At 40.5% G+C, this 24,589-nt stretch overlaps 1 protein-coding gene across 1 annotated transcript in view; it reads right to left on the reverse strand.

The window, feature by feature from the left end:
* Positions 1-24,589, reverse strand: part of lsp1a (lymphocyte specific protein 1 a) — a 68,390-nt gene that overhangs the window by 11,463 nt on the left and 32,338 nt on the right. Inside the window, exons 3-8 of the mRNA XM_051951571.1 lie at positions 13,435-13,825; positions 13,004-13,137; positions 12,510-12,750; positions 11,178-11,315; positions 5,266-5,309; positions 1,130-1,211 (exon numbers count right to left, since the gene is read on the reverse strand). Coding sequence (XP_051807531.1) covers positions 1,130-1,211; positions 5,266-5,309; positions 11,178-11,315; positions 12,510-12,750; positions 13,004-13,137; positions 13,435-13,825 — 1,030 coding nt within the window. The remainder of the gene's footprint in view (positions 1-1,129; positions 1,212-5,265; positions 5,310-11,177; positions 11,316-12,509; positions 12,751-13,003; positions 13,138-13,434; positions 13,826-24,589) is intronic.

Raw genomic sequence — 24,589 nt, forward strand, 5'->3', positions numbered from 1 at the left:
CTTTTGTCCCTCAGCTGGTTTCAAACAATGTGAGTCCATAGGTTCAAAACTGTAACAGAATAAATGTTAGGCACTTCTGACTGTGAAGAAAACTTTAAAAGGTTTGCATAAACTTTAGAGGTGAATTTTGGGACAGAAAAAAAAGAATGTTTTTATGCTGACTAGTTTGAAATTTGGGCTGAAAGTGACATTTCAGCAACAACTGCACAGATTTCACAGAATTATCCTCAATATTCCATGCTTTCCAGTTTGTGTATCCAAATTATCACAGTGAGCCCATTACCTTTTCTGTAAGGTCACCATCAATACAAATGTGCATTTTTTAACTCCACTGATGATAAAACTGCCTCTGAAGAACACTAGTGAGGCAGTTTGTTATCAGAGATAAATTAAGCAAGAAGGGCACAATAGACACCTGCAGGGGGAGAGGCAGCCACTGGTGTGTGTGTGTGTGTGTGTGTGTGTGTGTGTGTGTGTGTGTGTGTGTGTGTGTGTGTGTGTGTGTGTGTGTGTGTGTGTGTGTGTGTGCCTGCGTTTGTGTGTGTGTGAGTTTACTTGTGTCTAAAATGGGGACATGCATCTTCACACACACCAGTTAATTGGGGACGCTGTTACATTTGGGGTCCATACACACAGTCCCCAAAAAGATTTTATTACTATGCCAAGGAACTGTGGAGTTATGTGACAACCATGAACAACATTACTCAAAACTGGATTAATGGATTTGGAAGAAATTTTCAGAGTTCAGAAATGACACAAGGACCAAGTGATTAGATTTTGGCAGCAATGGATGTTATATGTGGTAAAGTCAGATATTTTGAAGAAAACATTTGGGTTTTATTCATATGATTTGTAACAATGTATACGAGTGGCCAAATGAGTACACTAAAATATATATCTTTGTGTTAAAATAAACTGTAAAACTGAATGCATTGAATCATTAATTTTACCATTCACATATTTGTCACTATATATGGTCTTTTCTATGGATATACAAGTGAACCCTTCAGTAGCTGCACCGAGTTACAGCAGGGCTTGTGAACTAAGAGTCAGAGACTTTTTTAATTATTTCTGAGGATTTGGTTTTTGAATTAAAAATACAACACTACACATGTGTGTGTGAGCTGACCTCCACAGCATGAGTGTACTGCTCCAGCTTATCATCAATCTTGGACAGCAGGACGAGAGGCTGCGTCTTCTTGAAGCTGTTACTGATTCACACAAAACACAGGAAAGAAATTACAGCCAGTAAAAGTCCAGGCAATTTCCGCCCGAAATTTCTACTGAGATTTACAGAAAGTAAATTGAATGCTGTTCTTGAACTGTTTGGAGTATATGCATGGTTGGGGTCTCATTTGAAAGCTGACAACCTGAATTTTCACCCAGTACAGTCAGAATTACTCTAGGTGCTACTGGCACAGAGTATTTCATGTTGGCACACACTGAATTAGGATGAATTTTTTTCTCGCCTACATTTTTTCCCTAATAAAACACCTGAAAATGAGTGTGGCAGCACTGAAAGAGCTTGAAAACACAATATTGCAAAAGCCTGGGGTCTTACATAGTTCAGGTCAAAATTTCAGAGCAATACTACAAGAAATGAGTGTTTCACACATGTATTTGTACTGATATGCTCCGCCCCTGTCAATGTTGGATACAATCTTTATACACTGTGCACACTCTCTACAGAATGGTATAAATTCATTTTCACTTCATTTTCACATTATTTTCATTCCAAAAACTCATAAAGAACTCAAAAAAATCACTTCAGATAGGCTTCAGTGTCGATCACACACACAGATTGAGAGGAATACAGAGAAACAGCAGGTGGAGCCCGGAGCTCACGAATGAAATATCATATAAAGCCGCTGGCAGAGGCGGGATTTATATTCAAGCCATTCAGCAAGCTCATTGGCTACCAGGCCTGTCAATCTAACGTTTCCTCCGGCGTGATTTGCTGAGAAACAAGTCAATCAAGTGATGTAATCGATATCTGTCAGACTCGGCCATGGTTGGCTATATCGCCGAAGTAGGCGGAAACGAGTCACCTGATTGGTTGAAGTTCGGTTTGAAACGGAGGAGAAGTCTCCAGTATCCATTTTGAATCGCGAACAAAGGGAATTCGACCATGTATGATAAAGTTATAATAGAAAGATGCAGTGAATATGAAACGCACAGCGCCACCACGCGCCGCGTGCACGCGCACGGAGCCGATCGTTTTCTGGATTTTTTACTTATTTCGAGACATGTTTTGGCCAAAGTATTATGCTGGATTGTTTCCTCTGGATGGCTAAGCTTGGGTTCTGGCCGGTTTTTGTGGATTATCTTCTTTTATGACCAGAAACGAGCGTCCAAACTGCGTCGACAGGTGAGCTGTGCACGTTTACATGACTTGTTGTTTGTTGGATAAATGTGTTTATATTACCCGCTGTGGTAATCACATCTGAAAGTGGTTTATACCGGCGGATTCATGAGAATCTCAGCTTTCTATGTGTGTATAGTGTTTGTATAATCATGTTTGCAGTGTCCTTCTATTTAAAAAAAAGCGTAAAAATGGCCCGCCCGCGGGCCGGCGTACTTTAACGGGTTAAAGCCAGAGATGTAGATTCTGGGTTCCAGTAGTCACATTTCCCATTGTGAAAAGTAGGGACTTCATTATTTGTATGTCTGGGAAATGATTCTGCATTTTAATGTGTTTCTCTCTGCTGTCTGTCTCCCCACTTCTGCATATTCACACTTCAATCAAAACCAGAAAAGTCATGTCATCCCAGCACATGGTGACTCAACACACTCCAATCTGGGTTTGTGGTTCAGTAAATGAAAGTCTCTCGGATGTATTCTTGCCTATTGGTCAGATCCAGCATGATTTAATTCTTTAATTTGTTGTCTTCTCCAAGACAATTTCAACATCTTCACATGAAAAATCTGCCACATAATGATGTCACTCCTTCACGGGGAGGGGGAACCCTCATTCATTATCCCAATCGTTTGCTTCAACATGTCTCAGCTGACATCACAGTCTGCTGCTGATCTCACACTGTTGGAGCGAGACATTGGAGACACTGCTGAGAGAATTCACAGCTGGAAGGAGTGACTAAGTTTTCCCTTCAGCAAGAGGCGGGGAAATTTCCACTGTCATGAGTCAGTTTAATTGTTAACTAACATTTCTGAAAACATTTCTGTCATACACTATATGTTTGAGTCAACATTTCAAATGCATGACTTTTGATGATCCCTCCTCTTCTGGCCAACAGAGGATGTGTTTGCACAACTCAATTCACAAAAGCACTAATGCTGCAGGAGTCAAAGGCTATACTGCCATCATGACTCCTCTCAGTACATCCATCCATTATCTATACACCATTTAATCCTCATCAGGGTCGCGGGGGGCTGGAGTCTATCCCAGCTGACTTAGGGTGAAGTAAGGGTTCATTCTGGACAGGTCACCAGTCTACCACAGGGTTACATATACACTACTGATTAAAAGTTTGGGGTTACTTAGAAATGTCCTTATTTTTTTTGAAAGAAATTCTTTTTCAATGAAGATAACATTAAATGAATCAGAAATACAGTTCAGACATTGCAAATGTGGCAAATAACTATTCTAGCTGGAAACGGCTGATTTTTAATGGAAGGTCTAAGTAGAGGTACAGAGGCCCAAGTCCAGCAATCATCACTCCTGTGTTCTAACGGTACATTGTGTTCGGTAATCGTGTTCGGTAATCGTGTTGAAAGACTAACTGATGATAAGAAAACACTTTTCTATGAATTTTCATAGAAAACATGAAATTGTCTGAGTGACCCCAAACTTTTGAACAGTAGTGTAGAGACAAACAATCACACTCAAATTAACACCTACAGACAATTTAGAGTTACCAGTTAACCTCAGCATGTTTTTGCACTGTGGGAGGAAGCCGGAGTACCCGGACAAAATCCACACATGACTGGGAGAACATGCAAACTCCATGCAAAAAGATCCCAGAAAGGCCGGGACAAGAACCAGGGATCTTCTAGGTGCAAGTTGAAAGTGCTAACCACCAAGCCACTGTGTAGCCCCCCTCTCAATACAGTTATTTTAAAATAAAAGCATCCTCACAAAGGCTTCCCTCCTGCTGAGAATTCCTCAGAGCTGATAATTTCCTGCTGCAGACAGCCTGGAGCCAACATACCTCACCAACCACCACAGAAAACATAGCTGCCTGCATCTGGACAGAGTTAAGCAGAACCATAAATCACTGCCTGAGGAGTGTGATACACTGAGAGAGGTGGAGAGGTCACCTCTGACCCTCTCCATCTGTGTATACCTCCATACAGCAGAGAGTTAACCAACTCGGAGGCTCATCAGACAGAGAGAAGACAGAGCTGAGAGTTAATTTGTGTTGAAATGATTTGCTTGTGCTTTAGGCCTATCGGTCCAAATAGTTAAGTTTCATATCTCTGGTTCCAGTTTATATCAGTGTAAATTGAATATCTATCTGAGGTTTTAGACAGCTGATTGGACAAAGCAAGATGATTCAAGTTGTCCCATTTTAGAGTTAACAATTCTTCCATTATTAAGAATAAATAAAATCTGGTTTCTCACTTAGCAAAACCCACCACAATATCAACTTCCAGCAAAATATAATTCCTCCAAGTGAGACATTTTTACTTTGGTTACTCTGGATAAGATAAAATATTCTGACATTCGTTAACACTTTATTGTACTTTTGACTCAAACTGTGAAAGTGACATCATAATTTTTAATGAAAAATTCTATATCAAAATCAAAATTAATCCAAATTCGAAGTATCTTCACTTATGGGCTCTTGCTTATTCCTGTCTTCTTTGGGAATATTCATTGCTGAATGTGAGCAGTAGCTGAATGACCTCATCTGTTCACATACTGCTCACATTCAGCCATGAATGAGTTCAGCTTGAACCATGGAAATCACTGTAAATGATTTCATCAAGCATAATTTACATGTATTTATTTAGTTGGAGTTGGTGAGAAACAAGTACGAAAAAATGACAGAATGCTTGTCATGTTGTAGAAATAGTAGTCATAGTAACAGTAGTAGTAGTAGCAGCAGCAGCAGTAGCAGTAGTAAAAGTACAAGTAGTAGTAGAAGTAGTAGTAGGTTTTTCTTTTTAATGTTTGCCTAAATCTTTAATCTTTGCATTTGCACTGATATCAGGTAGAACAGCGTTCAGTGGTACAAAATGAATGAATGAATGTAAATCACTGGTTGCTGTAAAACTGATCAGGATATTAATGAAGATATTCACCTTTTCTTCAGCGAGCGGTTCAGGGACTCTGTTCTTTCCGTAATCTGTAAAATAAGAAGTCTGAGGTCATTTTTTCAGGTGACCACAGGAAGCTTTCCTCTGTGCTGCTGCCTCGATTCACAAGTGGGTTAATTACAGCTCTTCTGTGCATTCAGCCGCAAACCTCCATGAGTTGATCCAACACAAACAGAGGCAAGCCTTCTGGCCTTCATCAAATTGCGCAAGTCTTCAGAGCAGCCTCACAAGCTGATGGGAACATGAGGCTTTTTACCACATATGTTCCTGAAAAAAATACTGAGTCACACTGTGTATTTTTTTAACTTAATAGTTTTCATAGCTTGTTCTTAGGTGATAAAAACAATAGTGGGATTTAAACCCCATTGTTGTTCCGTATAATGGCAGGATGTAACACTGGAAAAAAAAAAGTCTAAATGGTGTTCATGGATTAAGATGCTGAGAAGTGACAAAACTTGTTTTAGGGAATAGTGTAAATCAGCTTTAAAACCTTTAGATTCTGAACACAGTATTGGAAATAGCATTTATTACTACATCTGACTTAATTTTGCAGTACTTGAATTTTCCTGGGATATTTCCATTCCATGCCACTTCATATAGCTGATCTACTATATTTTATGCGCTAGCAGAAATGCTGTACTATTTTTGTGAGTTACTTTTCAGATTAAGACTGTAAAGCACAGCATTAGTCTTTAAAGACAATGCACTGTAAAAGTTGACTCTACTCTGTTTCTTGAGACAATCTGAATGGTAATTGGCGCTATATAAATAAAATTTAATTGAACTGAATTGAAAAAGTAATATTGCTAAATAAAACAGTTTAGATTTGGTTTATCTTGACCAGGTACAACAGCAAAATGTGATTACTTAGAAATAATAGTATAATAACAAAATATTACTATTCAAAATAGTAGTATGACACTTACTGGGACAATTTCAGTTCACTGACTACATTTTGTTTGAGTACTCATCATTTTCACTGCAAGACTTTGATTTGTCCCTAAGGATTTGGAACAAAAACCACATCTGATGTTTTCTATTTTACTTTACACATCTACAGTACATTTCAGAGCCAAACATTGTACTTAGAAAATTATAGTGCAAAGCATGAGAAATTTACAAACAATTAAAAACAACACTAAGATTAAACTAGTAGTTTCCACCTTTTTTAGCTGGTGACTCTTTACAGTAAATCTGTGTGTCTATGAGCTCCTAGCAGTTCCACAAAATATATATTTTCCCATTTAACTTTCATTTAAATTGAGACATGAAGAGGTAAAGTGATCCAATATTTTACCATTTAAGTAAATATCCTTTCAAAAACTTTTGTTTATGATGTGCTTTGATCTCCGATTAATGACCCCTCATAGTTAACATGTGACCCCTTGGAGGGTTAAAACCCATCAGCTGGGGAAAGCAGTACTAAACCACCAAACTGTATCCAAAGCAGTTAAGACCTAAACCTAAAGGAACTAAATCACAGTAGTGCACCAGTCTCAAAAATCTAACAATCATGTAGAAGAATACACTTTTACTATTATCGTTGATATTTTAACTGAAATGTTATTTTTGGTTTTAAATGCAGGACTTGGACTATAATAATATGTATTTTATTTTTAAGCATTGTTACTTATACTTAGGGAAAGAATCTGAATGTCTCCACATCCACTGCATAACAGCACAGAGATGAAAAGTCCTAGCCATCTGTCCATGCTGACCTACACACCTTGAGAGGACCCAGTCACGTATTTGTCACATGTTCACAAAGCTTCATTTCACAGCATTTTAATTATCTCTCAGAGGACTGATGTTCAGGACAGGATCAGTATTTTCTCTGACCTCAGAGGTCAAACATCAAAGTCAGATTTTTTCTCTGCATGAACACACACACAGACAAAGGAAAGCCCTGAGCTTGTGACCAAAGCTCAGTCCAAACCAACTTCTTCCACAGGCAGCTAAACATACAATCAAATCAGACAGTAAACTGTATACGATGAATATTCTAAACATGAAAGGCACTCAATTGCTGTATGATTTCCAACAGATAAAATCTTTGACTGCAGCGATCAATTTGTAGTAAGATCACAATCATGTCAATGTCAGCAGCAGCTAATCTAGTGTTCACTTGTAGTCATAGTTAGAGTGACGCCATGCTGCTATCTTGGATCTTTAACTAATCCATGGATCCACATTATAAGCCGCATCACTGGCAAAATCTAATCACTTGGTCCTTGTGTCATTTCTGACCTTACCTGAAAATTTCATAGAAATCCGTTGATCCATTTTTGAGTAATGTTGCTAACAGACAGACAAAGCAATGCAGATCGTCACATAACTCTGCCGTGTTCCTTGGTGGAGTAATGATTAGTGTCTGCCACAGCTAAAACAGCAGCTTGTGACAACAGCTAATGGAAACTGGCCAGAAATACTTAGTTTTATTTACACTTTGTCTGGTATTGTTTTTCATGTTTATTTTGCAAATTTTATTAATCGCATGGGGCTTTTGTCACAAAACTGCTGTGTTCCTTGGCAGAGTAACTATGTTTACAGCTATGCTCATTTCTTGCCAAATATCCACAGATTTGTGCGTGCAAAAGCCTGCTGTTGTATAAATTAGTGTAGAATAGCACGACATCACCCATTTTACCTGTGAGGTAAAAGGTTCTTGCAACATGCAGCGAATGTATCAAATACATGACATGAATAAGAATGTGGGGACAAAGACTTGAACAGATGACCACATTCAAAGCACTATGCTTTCCCCTGACATTTCTCTTTTTTCCCACATTTTATTTTGAAACATGGTGGGATTTACCTGTTCAGGGACTGTTAGGCAGAAAACTGCTGGGGGCCCCAACTGACACCTCCACCCAACACCCTCTGAACCCTGCATGTCCAAGTGCTCACTGAGTCCTGTAGCCAGACCTCCTGTGCATAACAATATCTGATAAGTGTTAGTCTGTGAAGACGGACAACCTGATTTAGTAACGCTTCCTGTACTCCTAAACTTTGGGAACTTTGTGTCAGGACCTCTCTATAAGACAACAGCAGATAGCTAGCTATAAATGCAGGATATTGGTCTTGGTGGTAATAACTTGATGCAGCTGTAAGTAATCAGCCAGTCAAAGTTTAGAGGAGGTGAGCCTGATTTGAGGGATTTGGAGCTTGTTGTGATCTGGGTCCTCTGGACAGCTGTCGACATTGACTGGCTTAAATCACTAAGAAATTTTAAATTTTGTTTTAAAGGTCCTTTTTCTCACTTGTATGGACAGCATACCTTTTTCTCTTATCTCCTTAATCTGGCAGTATCACTCAGTGTACTTGTTCATTTTAATGTAAGGGGGAAAGAAATGCCAAAAGAAGATGCACCAGTGCAGAACACACATGCAGTGTCATGCCCATAGACATTTTCGCCAAGTGTCACTGATATAACATCCAACTATGGGGCCCTTTCAGTCATGAAAAATATTTTTGTGTTGAACCTTAAACATGAGATATAAATGTCTTTCAGGACTGAAGGAGCTCATAAAAGATCAAAACTTGTGTCCAAAAAGCATTACAATACAGCCATGTATGGTGGACACAGCTCATCATAGTGACACTATAAAACGTTTAGAATATCAGTGAGTTCTTTGACAACATAACATGCTGTTCCTGGTGTAGCCAGGACATGCTGGCTCTCCAAACACACACACAGACACCTACACACACACACACACACACATGCACGCACACGCACACACACACACACACACACACACACACACACACACACACACACACACACCTACACAACTTACAAGTTCAGATGGAACCCATCAGCTGTGAAGAGAACACACACTTACTGGTCACTCGATTTGTCTCTGGTGTGCATGTACACTAGTGTCCAAAAGTTGTGTCCTTATTTTTGAAAGAAAAGCATTTTTTTCCAATATAGATAACATTAAATGAATCAGAAATACAGTCTAGACATTGTTAATGTGGTAAATGATTATTCTAGTTGAAAACGACATGGGTACAACCATTACTCCTGTGTTCCAATGGTACACTGTGTTAGTTAATGATGTTGAAAGACTAATTGATAATTCGAAAACCACTGTGCAATTATGTTACCACATGAATTAAAATGTGAGTTTTCATGGAAAAGATGAAACTGCCTGCATGACCCCAAACATTTGAATGCCAGTGTATATGTACAAAAGTGGTATCATTCTATACAAGTCCATCTATAAGTTGTATTTGTGAAAGGATTACCAAATGGGAAGACAGATCACCCTTTGTCCTGTCTATCTACATAGGTATGGTTTGATCTGGTTATCAGCGGTAGCTCAACCAAACAGAAGACAGTCGTTTATCGTTTGTGTGTTTTCAATAGTATATATTTTTAATAAGACCATTGTTGCATTATTTAAAGGAAATAATGGCTCCACATCTCTACATATATTTTACATTTTTTCTATCTTAGAGCAACAATGACCAAATGTCTTTGAGGTGAGCTACAGCTGATAAAGACAAACTGCACTTCCTTATATCTGAGCTATGCTGACCAGTGGAGGCCCGTAACCAAAATTACCGAAGAAGCCAGTGTGAACAACAAATTAGATTCAGTGTTTTAACTGTTATTTTCATGTAAACAAATCAGCCTACTGTTACAGTACCGTTATTCTACTGACTTCTCATTCATTTCAGTGAAAAAAAAAAGAGGTTAAGTGCTCCAGGGGTTGTTCAGGGAGCCGGTAGACTGGTCAAATAGGAGACATGGCCAGCAGAAAAGCCGGTTAAGCTTGGCACTTCCCATTAGCCACTCGTTTCTGGTATAGTTAGCTTCACAAAAAGAGCGAGCTTTTCCATTAGCTCTACACTTAGTTAGATTGAGCTTTGGAGTTGGCCTACCGTCCCTTTTGAATTGTAGTTGAACTTCAAAAGGAAGTTTTGTGAAGTCATTTTTTACAAGAAATTCAAGGTCCCTGTCACCATCCATTCTCTGGCTAGCTTGATGGCTATACTTGCTGTGTGGGCTTGTTGGCGCCTGGTGGGACAGCTGCATTAGAGTGGGTATTGTTTATCACAGTTTGTGATTGGTTGGAAGCCAAATTTGATCTGGCCTCCATTATGTTTTTTTTAATGATGCATCGACCATTAAGCAATGAGCCTTGCTTCAATCTGATTGGCTAATACGGGCTGTTTTTTTTCTCTGAGGGAGGCAAGGTGAAGCTGGCCTCTGAACAGACAGACAGCGCAGAGGGCATGAGAGACGTAGTGTAATGCACAAAAAGAGCTTGACAAGAGGGGCGCTGTTTTGCTCCTCACAAAGCAGAAATGCCTGATGTAGTGTTTTGACAACAAGGAATGACAAAAATATAAAACATAAAATACATAGTGGTGAAGATTATTTATATTTTTCTTTCTTGCATATTTTTTGGGGAAGCCAGGCTTCCCTTGGCCTCCGTGAAAAACCGCCACTGATGCTGACACAAGGAAAACATATTTTTAGAGTGATTTTGGCTGAAACTGACATTCAAAACTTTGGTGTCGTACAACTTTGGACAACACAAACTTAGAGTCTTATCAGATTCCAAATATTCACAGTAGTGGACAACATTACGTGGGATTATAACAGTATACTTGTGTGAGCAAGATCTGTGTTTGCATAATATAATTTCATGCTCCCGGAAACTTTTCCTACATGACAAATAATTACTGCTAACTTTGGGGACTTTGCAAAGTGCAGATAACAGCGATTTCCTCTGCAGCATGAATATATGATCTGTCTGTTCAACAATTTGTAGCTCAGAAACTGCTTGTGTAGTTGAGGTTGATCATATGACAATGAAATAAAACACTTGAAAATAATTGAAGCTAAACATTGACCAGGTAGAAGCAGGTACTTCTTTTACCTTGTGTGTGGGAACTTTGGGACTGAAGGGACTGAACATCTCATCTCCATCCACACTGGACGTACTCAGGCTCTTCATCCTCTCTGCTGCCTCCATCCTTCTCCTCTCAATGTCTTCCTTCATCCTTCTCCTCCCGTCCTAGAAGTCATATCACACTTAGATTCACATTTCAATAGGTATTATAGCTACAAAAGACTTAGAAACAGCAACATACTGTATACACAAATATGACACGACTTTTTCACTTTTAAATGTTATTTTTCTTAGCCTCTAGGGAGCGCTGTAACTAAACAAAAGGCAAAAAAAAGGCTCCTGAGACTGCTGATATCTTTTAATATTATAAGATTATCATGCCTAAATGCTAACATTTTTTTTGACAGCACAAAAGAAGCAACATTATCATCCCGCTTGGTCTACGGGATGAATCAAAGTCCAGTCTGCCTGTGGCTCTGATTTGGTCTCCACCAGCTCCAACAAGGAACACATGCCTTTTCAGCCACTAGACGCTCTACTTCTACTAACTTTCACATTAAACATTCATCCTGACATGAGAATGAATATTGATTAACTGTACTTTACTGCTTGAAAACATTGTTTTGGGTAAATATACAGAACCTTGATTTTATTTTAGTCTCAAAAAATATCTGTACGTTCATTATCCAAGCACTGAAGAGGATATTGGGATTTCAATGAGTTGCTGGGAGGTTAAACAGCATCAAGGAGAATCTTTAATAGGCCAGATTGGCTCATGAACATTACTTTTACTAGTTTAGATGTAAAACAATTTTTTATAGACAATATCAAGGTTCCTTTACATCCATCAATCCATTATCTCTACACTGCTTAATAGTCATTAGGGTCGCAATGGGGCTGGAGTCTATCCTAGCTGACTTAGGGTGAAGGCAGAGGACACTCTGGACAGGTCACCAGTCTATCACAGAGCTTCATATACAGACAAACAATCACACTCGCATTCATAAGTACGGACAGTTTAAAATTATCAATTAACCTCAGCATGTTTTCGGACTGTGAGAGGAAGTCAGAGAACCCAAAGAAAACTCACACATACACAGGGATAACATGCAAACTCCATGCAGAAAGATCCTGGGAAGGTGGGATGCAAACTAGGGATATTTTAGTTGCAAGGCGAAAAAGTGCCTAACCGCCAAACCACTGCGCAATCCAGTTTCTGTTGTACCTTCTTCAAAATAAACATTTTACTTGAGACCTGGGGTAACATCTTAAATTCTCAAATTCCCTCTTGCAGTTATGAAAATATATAAGTGATGATGTAGTTTTTCACATATTGTGTTTTCATTGAGGCCTGGTCACCTCCTCTTTGGTCAGCTGTTGCTGCTCCTTCTCCTCCCTGCGACGCTCCTCTTCCTCTCGGACTCGGCGTCTTTCCTCCCTCCTCCTCTTCAGCTCCTCCAACTCCTGCTCAGCTTCGGCCTGTCGATGTCTCAGCTGCTCCAGCTCTTGGCTCTCCTTCTCCTGAAGGCTCTGGCGGATCTTACCAAGACGCTGCTCTGTCTCCAGGATGACCTCTGTCTCCTCAGGCTCTACAGCTCTGCTACTCACAAGGTATTACAAATATAAATCTTTGATTCATACCCCGGCTCTGGACCAAGACACAGCACAACATAGTTTTGTCCAAGGTCGTTTAAGTACTGAAACTGAAACTAAATACAGTGTTTCCATTTTCTGCCCCCTACTGTCAGATAAAAAAGATTATCTATCATTGTATTAGTTGTTAAACTCAAACATTTGTCAGTTTAACCAGAGTTAACTTTTCATTTTCACAAGAAATAAAACATGCTACACACCTGGTTGATATCTTTGTCTTGTTCATGTGTGCTGTCACCTCCTCAGTGGCTGCATTGCCATTGCTGTGTTTTGGCTCTTGGTGAAGGAAAACCTTTGATGTGTAGGAGACTTTAACATCTTTTCCTTTCTCGATCTGTTCATGAAAAGTTAAGGATAACAGACCTTCTTTCTGTACATGGCATGTCATTTTTATTTAACTGTCAAAGACCTTTAAGGCCTGGATGTTGATGAGTAATTTGTTTCTGAACATTTGTGACTCCAGAAACTTCACTCAGCTCAGATTTGGAATGGTCTTACCATAAATCTCCTGAGACTTGACCCAAATGATCTGAGACTGAGCAAGAGTTGACTGATTTTGGCTTGTTTTAAGGGAATAAGGACTGGTGCTTGTAGACTGGCTACTTCTTAAAGAACTCAGCTTAAGTCTTACCTCTGTATTTGGCTTTTGAATTTCTTCCCTCCTCCTTGGAATCAGTTCATTCATCTTCCTTTGCTCCTCCTGCCTTTCTTTCTCCATCCTCACACTCTCAGCTCGGATCACCTCCTCCTTACGCTCCTTCCTCCTCTCCATCTCTGCTCTTTCTCTCTCCTCCTGTTCCCGCCTCTGGCGCCGGCTTGAGGATGTGACTGAGGCCTGGGCAGTCTGTGAGGGTACAGTTTTGTTTCCTGCATCCTCCTCTTCGTCCTCGTCTTCCTCTCCTCCCTGGCTGAGCTCCTGCAGACGTTGCTGCCTCCTCTTCTCTCTGCGTTGAGTCCAGTCACTGAAGCCTTCATCCTCCTCCAGAGATGGAGAGCTATTCTGCTTCCAACCACCATCATACCTGAGGAGGAGATAAAGGAGGTAAAAGAGTCAAGACCATTCAGGTCATCGGCTTGCAAACTACACTGCTTGTTAAAAAATAAAAAAAAAACTGTTGCACACATCTATTTCATTGGACCGCCTTTAGCTCTCAGAATGACTCACATTTGCCGTGGCATCATTTCAATAAGCTTCTGCAATGTCACAGCATTTATTTCTGTCCAGAGTTGCAATTAATTTTCTACCAAGATCTTATATTGATGGTGGGAGAGTCAGATCACTGCGCAAAGTCTTCTCCAGCACATTCCAAAGATTCTCAGTGGGACTGAGGTCTGGACTCTGTGGAGGCCATCTAGCAGATGTCTCATGCTCCCTGATCCACTCATTCACAATGTGAGACCCCTGGAATCCTGACATCGTCATCTTGGAACATGCCCATGCCATCATGGAAGAAAAACTCCATTGATAGGAAGACCAGGTCATTCAGTATATTCAGGTAGTCAGCTGACTTCATTCTCTGTGGGCACATAACATTGCTGAACCTGACCAACACCAGATCATAACCCTAACCCCCACAGGCTTGTAGGCACTAGGCATCTGCCTCTCTTCCTAACCTGATGTGCCAATCACTTTTGAGCAGGGTAAATCTGGACTCATCAGACCACATGACCTTCTTTCATTACTCCAGAGTCCAATCTTTATGCTCCACAGCAAATTGAAGTCTTTTTTTCTGATTAACCTCACTGATCACTGGTTTTCTTAGAGCTACACAGCTGTTCAGTCCCAATCCTTTAAGTTACATTTACATTGGGTGTGTGGAAATGGTCTTACTTTCAGTATTAAACATAGGCCTTGAGTTCTACTGTTCATTTCCTACGATCATCAAAGAGTTTGTTCCAATAATATTTGTTCCTTGAAGCTGATGGTAAACCACTATCCTTCAGGTTTTAATAACACATTGGACCGATTTTTAGCAGTTTCAGAATTTCCTTCATTGTTGTCTTTGCTTGGTGCAGGCCAATAATTTCACCCTTCTGAATCAGATTAGCATCCTTTCCATAACCACAGGATATGTCTTCTGACACGATTGTTTAAGAAATGAGAAACTCCTCACTGCATCAGCTCAGGTTAAAGAAGTTGTTGCCAGCGGAAACATATTTATCACTGCAGTAATTATCCAGTGGAAGGATCTCACCTATTTGCTTAGTTAAATCCAAGTAGCGACTATTTTTGGACAGGGAGTACGGACCTAGCCCAGTTCTACTTTATGCATCTGAGTTTCTGATTGTTCAATACAATGTGCATTATAATGAGATACAATACAGAGAAGTAGTTCTAAACCTGTCAGTTATCAAAATCACAGGCCAAAATATGGGATTGAACAAGAAAATCAAAGATAAGAATTTACAAGAAGCCTGGTGATATTCTGCAAGCACCTTTGTGACAGTAATGAGAAACTATTCTCTTGGCTGTAAATTATTCCATTAGATGGGTTTTGTTTTTCCACATAGTTTTTCCTAATGGAGGCTTAACTTGTTGATTATACCCATGAAAGGACTTTGTGAAAGGGTAATTTATCCTGGAACTGGCCACTTTAGAAGTGTCAGTTCCTGACAGCAAGTCTGATCCGGTCCACAGCAGCAACTCAGTTTCTTTCCATCAAAAGGCATTAAGTGATTTTAGTAACAAGGCTCACAGTTCTTCAGCCAACACAGGATTAGACTGGCTATAGAGAGATGTTTAGTGACAGGACGAGAAGTCCAGACTGGATAAAAACAGAGCATACAGATTCATGATATTCAAAAGTGACCACTATTGGTCTCTGGGTTAATCTGTCCAACACTCTGGCTCACAGTCAAATATCTTGACAATTATACTTAACAAAAATATAAACACAGCATATAATACTTATAATTCTATTCATTCTTCAGGATTTAGTATTTGTTGTTCCAACACGTGACATCTCTACAACAGAATAGATGTCAGAAAACAACCAAGTACACACTATATTGTGGGGTCATAGAACAGAAATCACAAGTTAGTAATCAATGTGTCAACCATCTGCATCATGTAAAATCACATATCTGCAATGCACAGAGTTAACACGGTGGCTGATGCTGCTTGCGGAATGTCCGGCTCTTCCTGAAGGGTTTGGTGAAGTTGGTGGACATTTTAGGGGACAGAATTACGATATCAGACAATCATCAGAGCTTTCTGAAATTATTTCTTAAATAGCAAATGGTGAAGTTTTGGGTATCCAAGTGTCTGGCTAATACTCTAACACATAATTCTTTAGAGCAAGTTGTCACCTTCACAACAATGTTTTTCCAGTTTAGCTGCTGAAATGTATCATAGCACTCTGTTGCACCTAAACATGTGTCTGCACTGAGTGCATCAGTTTAAACAGAGCAGTGCAATACATTTCTAATCTGAATAACCCCTGTAATCACACAGTGAAAAAGAAAAGCATTCAGAGAGGGCAGTGCTCAGTCATTGTATGATTTCTGACAGATAAAATCTTTCAAAAATTTGTGGTCCCCAAAGGTCGATTTGTAGTAGGATTGCAATCATGTGATCGTTAGCAGGCGGCTGACGTAGTGTTCACTTGTAGTCATCGTTACAGTGTTGCCGTACCACTAGCTCGCAATGATACAGAAATTTTTAACAAATCCGTGGATCCAGGCTATAAGCTGCATCACTGCCAAAATCTAATAATTTGTAGTACAGCAGGTTAAGCAAACCATCGTGCACTTTGTGATATAAGCATGAAATTTGGCATGATTGTTGCTTATAGGTCACTTTTTCAGAAAAAAGTGCTAGCCACGAAAAAAATTCAATATGGCCTCCATTTTTCAAGATGGCCGCCAGACGCGTCCCTGTTTTGTAGTTTTGCTAAAAAAAAAAACACAGTTCAAATTATGATATGAACATAAAATTTGGCAGTGATGTTCTGTGTAGGTCATGCTTTAGGTTGAAAGTACTAACAGAACAAAACATTCAATATGGCGGCCATTTTTCAAGATGGCTGCCAGATGCATCCCCATTGAGTTGTTGTGCTCTTGTGTGCCCCTAAAATGGATTGCTATTGCCGGGATGGCAATGAGGATGAGCTCTCATTGCTTACAAAATATCCCAAATGGCTTGCGAACCACATAGCCTCTGGCAGTCAAGTGTCCACCCTAGCCTTCCCAAGCTGGCAGGGGTGATTTTGCAGATAGTGGTTGTGCGAAAGGCGGGTATCTGGCGCCTCAAAACCAGTAGCTCTTGGCAGACGAAACTGCACTAACTGGAACGGGATGAGGAGGACAAGGAATGTCACTTACTGGAACAGAATGAGGAGGCACATCTTTTGGCAGTTGATAGGGCATAAGGATCAAACGGAACAACAAGGACTTCTTCAAAACCAGGAAAGATCCAACAGAGAAGTCAGAGACACAGCTACTGAAGGAGGATTGTAAACTGTTCTCCCGGCTATTCATATCCTGCCAATCCAGAGGGTGTGATTTAGCTGAATTTTTCAAACATGAGAACCAGTCTTTCCCTCCATCACTCAGCAAACAGGGCAAACTATACGTCACCAGGAAGTCGGATCTCGTTGAATTCCTGCAAAGCAAAGTAGAACTTCCAGAAACAAAGCCAGAAACTGACGCACTCATTGTGGATGGTTCTTGCCTGGTGAATACAGTCACACCCAAAACACCAAAGACATTTGAAGAATACACCAAGAAGGACATTCTACCAAAGGTGGAATACTACAGTAGTAATTGCAAGAGGACCGATATCATTTTTGATGTCTACAAGCAGTCTAGTCTGAAGTCTGAAGCACAATCAAACCGTGGAAAGGCTATCAGGAGGAGAGTTACGGCAAAGAGCAAAACACCAACCAATTGGAAAAGCTTTCTCAGGGACAGCGACAACAAAACAGAGCTGTTCAGTTTCCTTGCTGATGAAGTCAGTAAAATGACTACAACAAATCAAGTCATCGTAACAAGGGAAGAAAACGTTCTGACAAGTTCCAGCCACCCTGATGCTAACCTGGAGGAATTGGCCCCTTGTTCACATGAAGAGGCAGATACGAGGATGTTTCTACATGCCTGGCATGCAGCAAGGGATGGATTTAAGTCTCTCCTGATTGAAGCCAATGACACAGACATTGCAGTCATAGCCGTCAGCCTTATGGCGTCCCTGAATGCGATTGGCACGGAGAAAATCTGGGTCAGGTTTGGAAAGGGACAGAACACTCGCCGGGTCCCTATCCATGAGCTTGCATCTTCTTTGGGACCTGAAAAAACCAAAGGCATGCTGTTCTTTCATGCATTTACTGTTTGCGATATAGTATCAGGATTCAATGGCAAAGGTAAAAGGACGGCATGGTAGACATGGAATGTATGCAATGAAGCCTCTGCTACATTAGCAAAACTCAGTGACTGCCCATCTGAAGTTGAAGAGTCAGATCTACGAGTTTTAGAAAGTCTATCATATGTCAGCCAGAACTTCCATGTCCTTCCAAGTGGGGATGGGTCAAAGATGGTGACAAATGGAAAGTCGTCTGGACTGCATTGATACCTATTTCTAAAAGCTGTCATGAACTGACGAAGTGTGGATGCAAGACCAAATGTGGTGGTGGACGATGCAAGTGCTCGAAGGCTGCAATAGGGTGTACTCCACTGTGCAGTTGCCCTTGTGAAATTTACTAAAGCGAGGAACAGTGACTGAACTTTAGGCCTATCATTGCCAGCTACAGCAAAGTAATCCAAATTGAAATGGTCTACCAAACTTCACTTGGACAGTGGTCCATGTTCATTCATAAATGTGAGCTGGCAAACCATTTTTATGGTAGGTGGCATTGTCTTCCTGAAACTGTATAATTGGGTGCTGGGGTAGGGGGTAGCAACTCCGGGATAACAGATAGATCTCAGCAATGGATATTTTTGTCGATGTCATAAATTTGACCAAGTTATTTTTCACTGTTGAACATTAGCACTATTTTCATTCACTTGTTTTTGTCTGAAAGGCCTATTGAGCATGCTGGAAAATCATGTGACCAATTTATTACGGACTAATGGAAGGATCAGTCAGCAAGAAACAACCCTTGGAGCTCAGGAAAGATATCGGAATTATCAAAAAAAAAAAGTACTGGAATGTACGTGTTTCACAAGATTATCCACTGTGAAAAATAGGCTTTTCATCAAGCCAGATTGGCTAATAGTGCAATCATTCTGTTTTTCTGCATGTAATTCAGTATTATGATGGCAATAAATCAAAATGTTTCATCGAATTCATCTTTGTACTTGACACTAGAACAAGACCTCTTCTTCTTTTCCTTTCGGCTTTTCCCTTCAGGAGTCGCCACAGCGAATCAATTGCCTCCATCTAACCCTGTCTGCTGCATCCTCTTCTCTTACACCAGCTACCTTCATGTCCTCTTTAACCACATCCATAAACCTCCTCTTTGGTCTTCCTCTAGGCCTCCTGCCTGGCAGTGGGAAACTCAGCATCCTTCTACCAATATATTCACTCTCTCTCCTCTGGACATGTCCGAACCATCTCAGTCTTTATCTCCAAAGCCTCTAACATGTGCTGTCCCTCTGATGTACTTCTTCCTGATCCTACATAAACTCTCTGCAACTGCAACTCTCTGCAATCCATCCTGGTCACTCCCATAGAAAACCTCAGCATCTTCAGTTCTGCTACCTCCAGCTCTGCCTCTTGTCTTTTTCTCAGGGACACTGTCTCCAGACCAAACAACATGGCTGGTCTCACCACAGTTTTGTAAAACTTTCCTTTCATTTTAGCTGAAACTCTTCTATCACACATCACACCTGACACTTTTCTCCAGCTGTTCCAGCCTGCCTGTACCCACTTCTTTACCTCTTTTCCACACTCTCCATTGCTCTGGACTGTTGACCCTAAGTACTTAAAATCCTCCACCTTCTTGATCTCTTCTCCCTGTAACCTCACTCTTCCACTTGAGTCCCTCTCATTCACACACAGATACTCCGTCTTACTGCGGCTAACCTTCATTCCTCTCCTTTCCAGGGCAAACTTCCACCTCTAGCTTCTCCTCCACCTGTTCCCTGCTCTCACTACAGATCACAATGTCATCTGCAAACATCATAGTCCATGGAGACTCCTGTCTAACCTCATCTGTCATCCTGTCCATCACCATAGCAAACAAGAAGGGGCTCAGAGCTGATCCCTGATGTAGTCCCACCTCCACCTTGAACTCCTCTGTTACTCCTACAGCACACCTCACCACTTTCTTACAGTCCTCATACATGTCCTGCACCACTCTAACATACTTCTCTGTCACTCCAGACTTCCTCATACAAAACCACAGTTCCTCTCTGGGCACCCTGTCATAAGCTTTCTCCAGATCTACAAAGACACAATGCAGCTCCTTCTGACCTTCTCTGTACATCTCTATCAACATCCTCAAAGCAAATATTGCATCTGTTGTACTCTTTCTTGGCATGAAACCATACTGCTGCTCACAGATGTTCACCTCTGCCGTTAGTGTAGCTTCAACTACTCTTTCCCATAGCTTCATCGTGTGGCTCATCAGCTTTATTCCTCTGTAGCTGCCACAACTCTGCACATCTCCCTTTTTTAAAAGATGGGCACCAGCACACTTCTCCTCCATTCCTCGGGCATCTTCTCACTATCTAAGATCCTGTTGAACAACCCAGTCAGAAACTCTACTGCTACCTCTCCGAGACACTTCCATACCTCCACAGGGATATCATCAGGACCAAGTGCCTTTCCACTCTTCATCCTCTTCAATGCCCTCCTCACTTCATCCTTACTAATCTTTGCTACTTCCTGGTCCACAACAGTCACCTCTTCTACTCTTCGTTCTCTCTCATTTTCCTCATTCATCAACTCTTCAAAGTACTCTTTCCATCACACTATTGGCACCTGTCAACACACTTCCCTCCTTATCCTTTATCACCCTAACCTGCTGCATGTCCTTCCCATCTCTGCCTCTCTGCTTTGCCAACCCATACAGGTCAGTCTCTCCCTCCTTACTGTCCAGCCTAGCATACAAGTCATCGTAAGCCCCTTGTTTGGCCTTTGCCACCTCTACTTTCACCTTACGCTGCATCTCTCTGTACTCCTGTCTACTCTCTTCAGTCCTCTCAGTGTCCCACTTCTTAGCTAACCTCTTTCTCGGGATCCACTCCTGCACCTCCTCATTCCACCACCAAGTCTCCTTATCTCCTTTCCTTCCAGATGACACACCAAGTACTCTCCGACCTGTCTCCCTGGTCACATTTGCTGTAGTTGTCCAGTCATCTGGAAGCACCTCCTGACCATCCAAAGCCTGTCTCAACTCTTTCCTGAAAGTCATACAACACTCTTCCTTTTTCAGCTTCCACCATTTGGTCCTCTGCTCTGCATTTGCCCTCTTCATCTTCTTCACCACCAGGGTCATCCTACACACCACCATCCAATGCTGTCTGGCTACACTCTCAACTACCACTAAACTAGAGCAAGACCACTAACAGGAAATTATTGGTGGCCATCTTGAAAAACTGGCCGCCATATTCAATTTTTGGGGGCCAAGCAGTTTTAGCTCATAACATGACCTACACAGAACACTATTTCCAAATTTTATGTTCATATCATAATTTGAACTTTTTTTTTTTAGCAAAACTACAAAACAGGGACACGTCTGGCGGCCATCTTGAAAAATGGCTGCCATATTGAATGTTTTGATCTGTTAGTACTTTCAACCTAAAGCATGACCCACACAGAACACTATTTCCAAATGTTATGTTCATATCATAATTTGAACTGTGTTTTTTTAGCAAAACTACAAAACAGGGACGCGTCTGACGGCCATCTTGAAAAATGGCAGCCATATTGAATTTTTTTTCGTGGCAAGCACTTTTTTCTGAAAAAGTGACCTATAAGCAACAATCATGCCAAATTTCATGCTTATATCACAAAGTGCATGATTTGAAGCGAAATCTGCCTTAACCTGCTCCACTATTGGCCTTTGTGTCAATTTTGACCTTCCCTAAATGTCTGTTTTTTAGTAATGTTGCTAACTGACAGACAAACAAACCAATGGCGATCATCTCATAATTCTGCCACGTTCCTTGTCAGAGTAGCAAATGGACAACACACCCTGATATGTCCATTGTTATATAAAATGCATGGTTGATGATTGTAATTTTAAACATAATGATCCATAATTATCAGGGGGCAGTGAGCAGAAACTCGTAAATTCTTGCTTTATGTTAAGGAGCATTATCACTACAGCAGATTTTTATCATCAAGCAAACTTACCAAAAGGAGGCTTCAAAACATTATTACATCACTGCTGCATATGTACAGAAAACCTTTCAATTACAGACTGCAGCTGTCGAGACACCTCATGTAGAGTCACCACAGCCTGAAACCAGCTGAACCTGTGATGAGATGTAGGAGGACGTTGGAGGTGAAAGCTGTAATTAAGAACCTGAAATTTAAAGTCAGCTGAGACACCACAAGCTTTGACATGGTGGTAGTTTTCTCTCAAGAGCCTTTGTAGTAAACATTCTTGGGAGATTGTGTAACGAGAAGGCAGCTGTGTGTCCGTCCACACATCAACACGGTGGGAGGGAAGAGGGTTGCTTACAGCTTTTCCCATTGGAAACATTTGTTTTTTGTCACCAGACATCCATGAAACTTAGTAAACCAGTGAGCATAAGGCAAACAGCCAGCGGCCTGAGTTTTGAATTTTGAGAATCATGACAGCCAAAAAAAAACAAAAAAAAAAACAACAAAAAAAAAACATTCAGTCCCACAGTTAGCAGCTTGCACAGGAAATCACTGGACACAAAACGAGTGAATGAATAATGTTCTACACTTAATAACAATCTTAGGTTCCCACAAGTACATGGACAAAGAATTTAACTACATTTGGACATCATTTTTACATGATTTATGGTGGGAAGAGGACCAGACCAAGTCTCATTATTAACAAGTCTTAATGACATCCAGTGAAACCAGTTATTTTTCATGTCACCATCGCAGCACATGGAAAAGTAGTTCATTTACAAAGCATTGCTTCCAAACTGCATTTTTAAATTCAGTCCTGACAATTCATGAGAGTTCTCTTACAGAAAACTGAGAACCTGCTTTCAGCAGTTACAGTGGGTACGGAAAGTATTCAGACCACTTGAAATTTTTCACTCTCTGTGTCATTGCACCCATTTGCCAAAATCAAAAAAGTTCATTTTATTTCTCATTAATGTACACTCAGCACCCCATCTTGACTGAAAAAACAGAAATGTAGAAATTTTTGCAAATTTATTAAAAAACAAAAACTGAAACATCACATGGTCATAAGTATTCAGACCCTTTGCAGTGACATTCATATTTAACTCACATCCTGTCCATTTCTTCTGATCCTCCTCGAGATGGTTCTGCGTCTTTATTGGAGTCCACCTGAGTTTAATTAAACTGATTGGACTTGATTAGGAAAGGCACACACCTGTCTATATAAGACCTTACAGCTCACAGTGAATGTCAGAGCAAATGAGAATCATGAGATCAAAGGAACTGCCCAAGGAGCTCAGAGACAGAATTGTGGCAAGGGACAGATCTGGCCAAGGTTACAAAAGAATTTCTGCAGCATTCAAGGTTCCGAAGAACACAGTGGCCTCCATAATCCTCAAATGGAAGATGTTTTGGACGACCACAACTCTTCCTAGACCCGGCCCTCCAGCCAAACTGAGCAATGGTGGGCCCTGACCTAAACCCAATTGAGCATCTCTGGAAAGACATCAAAATGGCTGTCCACCAATGTTCACCATCCAACCTGACAGAACTGAAGAGGATCTGCAAGGAAGAATGGCAGAGGATCCCCCAATCCAGGTGTGAAAAACTTGTTGCGTCATTCCCAAGAAGACTCATGGCTGTACTAGCTGAAAAGGGTGCTTCTACTCAATACTGAGCACAGGGTCTGAATACTTATTACCATGTGATATTTCAGTTTTTCTTTTTTAATAAATTTGCAAACATTTCTACATTTCTGGATATTTCTGTCAAGATGGGGTGCTGAGTGTACATTAATGAGAAATAAAATGAACTTTTTTGATTTTGGCAAATGGCTGCAATGACACAGAGAGTGAAAAATTTCAAGGGGTCTGAATACTTTCCGTACCCACTGTATCAATGTGAGTGAAACAGCACGAAGAGTTCAAGCTAGGAGCTCTGTGACATCTACACTACCGTTCAAAAGTTTAAGGCTACCCACACAATTTCATGTCTTTCATGAAAATTCACACTTTTATTCATGTACTAACATAATTCCACAACATTCTTCTCATCATGAATTAGCTGTTCAACATGATTAGCTTACACAATGTAGCGTTAGAACACACAAGGAATGGTTGCTGGAAATGGGCCTCTGTACCTCTATGTCGAAAAAAAATACAGCTAGAATAGTCATTTACCACATTAACTATGTCTGGACTGTATTTCTGATTCATTTAAAGTTATCTTCATTGAAACAAAAATATTTTCTTTCAAAAATAAGGGCATTTCTCAGTGACTCCAAACTTTTGTATGGTAGTGTATGTAAGAACACGCTACTGTTAGTGTGCTAACATGCTTGCAGTGACTAACATACTGACCTTTAGTAGTTACAATATTCACTACATTCACATTTTCCATTAAATGTATTAGCATGCTAACATCCATTGACAGACCTGTCACATAGCAGGCAAAACAGATGAAAAAATTACCATCAGTAGCAATGGCTCATTTCAAACTAGTGTCCCACTAAGTCATG

The sequence above is a fragment of the Acanthochromis polyacanthus genome, chromosome 8 (assembly GCF_021347895.1).
Source record: "Acanthochromis polyacanthus isolate Apoly-LR-REF ecotype Palm Island chromosome 8, KAUST_Apoly_ChrSc, whole genome shotgun sequence".
Taxonomy (NCBI): Eukaryota; Metazoa; Chordata; class Actinopteri; family Pomacentridae; genus Acanthochromis; species Acanthochromis polyacanthus.